Source organism: Desmodus rotundus, chromosome 6, assembly GCF_022682495.2.
Source record: "Desmodus rotundus isolate HL8 chromosome 6, HLdesRot8A.1, whole genome shotgun sequence".
Classification (NCBI taxonomy): Eukaryota; Metazoa; Chordata; class Mammalia; order Chiroptera; family Phyllostomidae; genus Desmodus; species Desmodus rotundus.
The window spans coordinates 671,390-677,434 of NC_071392.1; the positions used below are offsets into that span (position 1 = coordinate 671,390).

At 62.7% G+C, this 6,045-nt stretch overlaps 1 protein-coding gene across 1 annotated transcript; it reads right to left on the reverse strand.

Moving 5' to 3' along the window:
• Positions 1-909: 909 nt before the first annotated feature.
• On the reverse strand, positions 910-5,704 carry CCDC201 (coiled-coil domain containing 201). The gene is made up of 3 exons (XM_045197372.2): positions 5,663-5,704; positions 3,483-3,938; positions 910-2,149 (listed from the first exon to the last, which is right to left on the reverse strand). The coding sequence occupies exons 1-3, from the start codon at positions 5,678-5,680 to the stop codon at positions 2,060-2,062; spliced, it is 564 nt and encodes a 187-aa protein (XP_045053307.2). The 5' UTR covers positions 5,681-5,704; the 3' UTR covers positions 910-2,059.
• Positions 5,705-6,045: the final 341 nt, after the last annotated feature.

Below are 6,045 nucleotides of genomic sequence, written 5' to 3' on the forward strand. Positions count from 1 at the left end.
TTAACAAAAAGTAAAGGAAAAATTGCTTGACTAAACCCGTGGCTGTTTTAATGAAGAACAAGTGGGTGTCACTGCAACACGCCGCCCGTCTCGCTGACCCGCAGGGCAGACTCTGTGGTGCCCGCCCCCGCCCCTGCCCCCGCCCCGGCTGGGCTCTGCCTTCTGTGAGGACAAAGCCCGTCGAGTGACAGTGGGGCTGAGGGTGACACTCCATGCCCGAAGGAAAGTGCAGGTGGGAACTTACTCAGAGGAGCGTGGTCAGGTGGCCGGGGAGATGGACATCACGGCGGGCACGATAAACTAGACCAGGAGTCCAGCGGGGGGTCATCAACAGGCTGAGCTCAAACCAGACTCGGCAGGCCAAGGTCGGGCCAGGTTGGGCTCAGCAGAGAAGAGGGAGCGGTCGGGGAGGGCTTGACACTGGCCGGGACACAGCTAATGCCTGTCCTTGGGGGGAGCCTGTCACACCCCTGAACCAGGAGCAGGAGAAACAGGGTTGGTGCAGGGACCAGTGACCTGGAGCTGGTGGCTGGGAAGGGCCGAGGCCATGTGGACGGCGAGGGCCACACCCTGGGGACCGCAAGAGCGTGGTGGAAGCATTGGCTCGTTCCTGGTTTTTCCCGGTATGAAACCAGGCAGGGACAGAAGCCACTTGCGGGGCGTCACACGCTGGCGGAAACAGTTGCCGGGAGACCACCGCGTCGTGGACCTGCTGCTGGGAAGGGCGAGCAGCGAGGCTTCTGCCACCCCTCACACGGCCACCGGTGGTTTTCCTGCCTCTTTCTGCCTTCGTGTTCCATTTGAAAAATTAATACACATATCATTTTTTAAATACGTTTTTCCTCTTTACTTTTATTGTGAACACCGTTGCAGAGGCCCCCCCTTCCCCCCCCCCCCAAATAAGCCCACTGTGTTGAGAACCTGATCGCTGTCACGGCACAGGGAACAGTGAATGGTGGAGGAGGCAGCTCCTACCCGAGGAACCAGCTCAGCACACACATTCCCACCACACGCTGGACTCGGTGACGGCAGCCCAAGGGACCGTCCCCTCCTGTGAGGGCTGTCATCGCTCCTTCCACATTGGGGACTTGGAGGTGGCCCTTCCAGGAAGACCAGGTTTGCCATCTACCCTCCCGCAGGCTGGGAACCCCCACCCTGCCTCTCAGTGACCCCAACCTTGCCTGCCTGGGTCACCTGCTGTCCCACTATCCCTACCCAGCCTGAGAGTCTGGGGGCCCCCATTTTGGGGTGCTTCACATTGGGGTGCCTGTTTGATTCTGCCCCAGCGGCAAGCTTGGTCCCTGTCCCTGAGCAGCATCAGGCTGCCCCACGGGCCTGGACGAGGGGTGCAGACGTAAGCCTCCTTTGGTTTGTAGGAGAAAGGGAGATGGCACACGTTTGGACGAAGTGAGGGCCTGAAAACACGCCCCAGAGCAGAGGCCAGCTCTGCACCTGCGACCGAGACGCGCCTGGGGGCCGGGCCTGGCGGTTCCAGCCCCTTCCTGTGCACCTGAAGCTCCCGGGTGCCCACTCCTTCTTCCCCACAGCGGGCGGGGGGTGGGGAGGGCAGGGGGGCCCTTCCTCTGCCCCCAGGGAACAAACCCAGCACCCCCATGCCCCAGGGGCCCTCGGGTTGAGAACCCCAGTTCTGGGATTTTCCTGGGGTGACATTCCGAACCCACGACCTGGGATCCCCAGCCTGTGTCAGGCCAGTGGGTTCCTGAGCTCCCCGGTCTTTACCTGCAAAGCATCAGCGAGCCCCCCACTGAGCCACACTGGACTCTGGGAAGCAGGCGGTGGGTGGGGCTACACCCATTGGGGCCCCTGGCTCAGCTGGCGCTGCCAGGACCACACTTGGACCTGAGTTACAAGGTCTTTATCAACAGCCCCCCCCCCCCCCCCCCGCCAGTGGCATGATGTGGGAGGGCCTTCAAGGAGGCACCTGTGGCAAGTCCTGAGGAGGGTGTGGGGTTTACAGGCAGATGGACAGATGAGTAGGACAGACGGACGGATGGACGAAAGTCAGGCTGAGGCTCCTGTGCTCCCTGGTCCCCCGTGGTCAGTCGTCGTCCTCCACGGTGAGCTCATGCCTGGTGGCCTCCTCGATGTTCCAGAGCAGGCGGGCCTCCCACTGCCTCACACGCTCTATCTGTGGGAGCAGCGGGCTTGCTGAGGGGTGGCCACAGGGACAGCGATGTCTCCTCTGTACCGCAGACCCCCAACTTGTCAGCTCCTGGGCACCACCTGGGCCGAGAGCCACAGTGGCTCGGCCAGCTGGCACTGTCCCCATTCATGAGCCAGGCGCTGCCACCCACGATGGAGCCACAACCACCCAGATGCAAGGGCGGCTGCGAGGGTGGGTGGGGTCAGGATTCAAGGGGCTGGGTTTGACTCGGGCTCAGAGAGGTCGCGGGGAAGGGGCCAGCGGGTGTGCGGTGGAACTTGGGGGCTGGCGCAGGCAGCACCTGCAGATGGGTGTCTGGGTGGCCAGGGGACGTCCATTTGCTGCTGTTGCCCAGAGGCCCCTCCTGGAGCTGGGACAGTGTGGGGCAAGGGGCAGGATGGCTCCTGCCGCTACCTAGGACAGGCTCAGCCAGACCACCAGGCGTGTGCCCGGGGCCAAGGGGGACAGGCCTGGAGGAGGAAGGGATGAGGGCGGGGCCACCGGCCAGCCCAGGCCTCCCCTGCAGTTCAAGGTCCTCCACCTGGAAGGTGAGAAATCAGCAGCAAAGCTGGGACAGACAGACAGCAGGACAGGCCGCAGAGGCCATGGAGGGGCCGGTCCAGGGTTCCCAGAGCCGACAGGCAGGCAAGGGCACCCAGGGCAGGAGCCTGACCACAGGCAGGTGCTGCCTCTGCCTCGGTCATCAGAACCCCAGGGCTGGGTGGGAGGGGCCTGGGGCCCCGAGGGATCTTGGCTGCTGACCTTCGTGCGGGGTGTGTGGCTTCCCCAGCAGCCCCTTCTCAGCAACCCCCAGATCTGGAGGGTGGCAGGGCACTGGGGGCTGGGAGCCGAGCTCAAAGCAGCACAGGGGCCTGGGGACCCTCCCACTGACTGACTGTGACGTCCGGACCCTCAGTGCTGGCCAGAGTGGGGAATGGGGGTGGCTGCAGGGGGTGTGGGAGACAAGGATAGTGAGGGAGTCTCCAGGGCTCCTATGCCATCTGCCTTGTCCCCAGCAGTGTGCTGAGGAGTCTGGAGTTAGAGGGGACGGTGGGACATGTATTTTAATGGCATAAGCAAAGGTCTTCCCCATGGGGGCAGGGGAACCCCCAGAGCGGGGCCCAGATGCTAGAAAGGCCAGTCATCCAGTGTTCTCTGGCTTGCGACCTCTCCATGGCCTGGGCCAAGGTCCCTCAGTGAGGGAAGGGCTGTGATCTTGCTCCCAACTGTCACAGGCCACCTCCCGGGGGGACCCAGAGCTCCCAGGGGACAGGGACAGGATAGGCACAGGGACAGGCTAGGGTCAGGGCCTGCCTACCACGGCTGCCAGCTTCTTTGGGTCCCGGTGCCTCCGCCCAGCGGTGTTTGGGACCCCAGGCAACCGCATACTTCCTGTCCGGCTCCGTGGGGCCCCTCCCTGCTTCTTGTGTTGCCGTCGCCGATGCTGGGTGACCTCAGCTGGCGCAGGTGGCTCTTCCTCAGGAGCCCAGGGGTCTGCCTCTGGCCCTAGCTGCTCGTTGGACTCCTCAGAGGCCCAGATGGTAGAAAGCCGTCTCCTACGGACGGGGGACAGCAGGTCCCAGGAAGAGCGTGTAGACAGCAGGGACCCATCAGCAGGGCCCCCTACCCCGTGGTAGGGGACACGGCCCAGGGGGCTTCTGTGCCGGTGCAGGGAGCCTTCCTCGGGGGTGCTGTGCTTCGGGACCGTTCCCGAGGACAGCCGTCCCAGCACCGAAGGCGGGCCCTCGTCCTCAGAGGAGCTCCACCCAGACACCTGTCAAAACGGAGCACAGAGGTGGCTTCCTGGAGGTGGGGGGGACAGCAGGGAGCTGAGCCCAGGGATAGTCACCGAACCCCTTAGGCACTGGTGGCAAACACAAGGCCCACGGCAGAAGCCGGCCTCCACCTTGTCTTATCCTTGTTTCTACCTGGCGGCAGCGCCGAGCTCCTTGCCCCCAGTTAAGGAGCAGTTATGTTTACACAGTCCGAGAATTACGTTCGGCCCTTTGAAGGCAACTTGGAGGCTGATGTGGCCCCCCGTGAAAATGAGTATGATACCCCTGCCCCAAGGACAGGATTTTTTAAAAATGTTTTTGGGGGAAGAAAAGTAGAAATCTTGTGAATGAGATGAGCTTAACATTTAAGCTCAACCTGTACAGGCGACACCACGGACACATCCTGCAGGTGTCCGAATGTCTGCCTGTCCATCTGTCAGAGAATTCCCATCTGGCGGCCGAGTGCCCTCCAGGGGAGCAGCCCCACTGGGGGCCACAGGTGGGGATGTGCCTGCAGAACCACTCCCAGGGCCATGAGGCTGCGTCCCTTCCCTTCTCCCCGGGGACCTGCTCTGAACTGGCCTATGTGGGACCCCAACTGGTTACTTGCTGTGTCTCCCACGGGGCAGGAGGCAGTGCCCTGAGAGCTCGCAGGTGGGGCAGGTTGGTGCTGCTTCACAGACGCAGCCTCAGAGCGGTGGCCCAGACACACTGGGGACGCGCTCCAGCAGGCAGGGGCTGTCTCGGTCCAGGCCGTGCTGACTGGCCGGCCCATTGGGGAAAAACCCAGGAGAGTGAGCCCACTTCCCTGCCTCTTGCCTTACCCTAAAATAAGTTTATGGGGCTGGTATACTGCACTCTTTAAAAACTCACAGGTTACTCAGAAAAAAGGAATTAAAAAAAATCTTACACCACATCATCTACCAAGAAGATTCCAAGGATGTGAGACTTCGAGGGAAAAACAGAGTCATAAATGTGGGGGCGGAAATATGGGTGACTTCTCAGACAGCACATCGAACTCGGCTTTCTGATGAAAACTCACAGCACAGAAGCCATGGAAGAGAAGAAGAGCTAAATATAATTAAAAACACCTCCTTGAAGCGAAGCAAAAAAGTGCCACTTTCCAAGAGAAAGAAGACAAACCGGTTTCCACAGAACGTGAAGGAGGGGCCTGGCTTCCTGCAAGTCTGCGAGAACCCACCCGGCTGACCCTGCAGAGTCCCTTGTTTCTTACCTATGAGGTTGTTTGTGAAAATGGTAAGACAAGAGCTCCACGTTTTGGGTGGATTTCTCGGGAAAGCCGAGGAAAAATAAGAATCTGAAGTTCTAGAAGCAGCTCTAAAAGGATGTTTTCTTACAGGTGGGGCAGGGCGGGGTGGGGGTGTCTCCTGGGGCCCGTTTCTCACCGACTGACGGATGAAGAAGGAAACGAAGACGCCCTGCTGACTCAGAAGCCCCGGACCCATGGGGTGGGATGGGGGTGGGGGTCCCTCTCAGAGGGACCTCTGGGGACGAGGCGCGGGGCGAAAGGTCGGCTCTGACCTTCACCTGCCGGCCGTTACCCTGTTCTGCGCCTGCCTCTCGCTTGGAACCTGCGCGGCAGGACGGTGGGGGGGTCTCTGGACAGGGGGTCGGGTAGCGACTGGCGCGGGGTCCGACCCGGAGGGCGGAGGGGCCTGGCTCCCCTCGCCTGCCCCGCCCACCCGCGCCCCTTCGGGCCCACCTGCGCCCCCGGCTCCATCCCGCTCCCCGCGGCGACGGCCACCTCCCCGCAAGCCTGGCGCCCCGAAGTACCCGCGGCGCCCGCGAAGCAGGTCCGTGAAGGCGCGCTGCCCCTCACCTGTGCGCGGCTCGCACCTGACGAGCCCCGTGGCCGCGCAGGCGCAGGACGCGCGGGGCGGGCCGCGAGCCCGGAGCGTCTGCACCTGGCGAGTCCCCTTTCGACCCGAGTGTGTGTGTCCGGCCTCCGGGAGTCAGGGTGCCCATGGACCCTCAGGGCGAGCCGCCGTGTGCGCTCTCTGCGGACCCCGCAGCTTCGGCATCATCCGCCCCCGAAGGGGCTGGAGGTCGTCACCGCAACGCAGCCCCCGAGGCCACGGAGGGCGA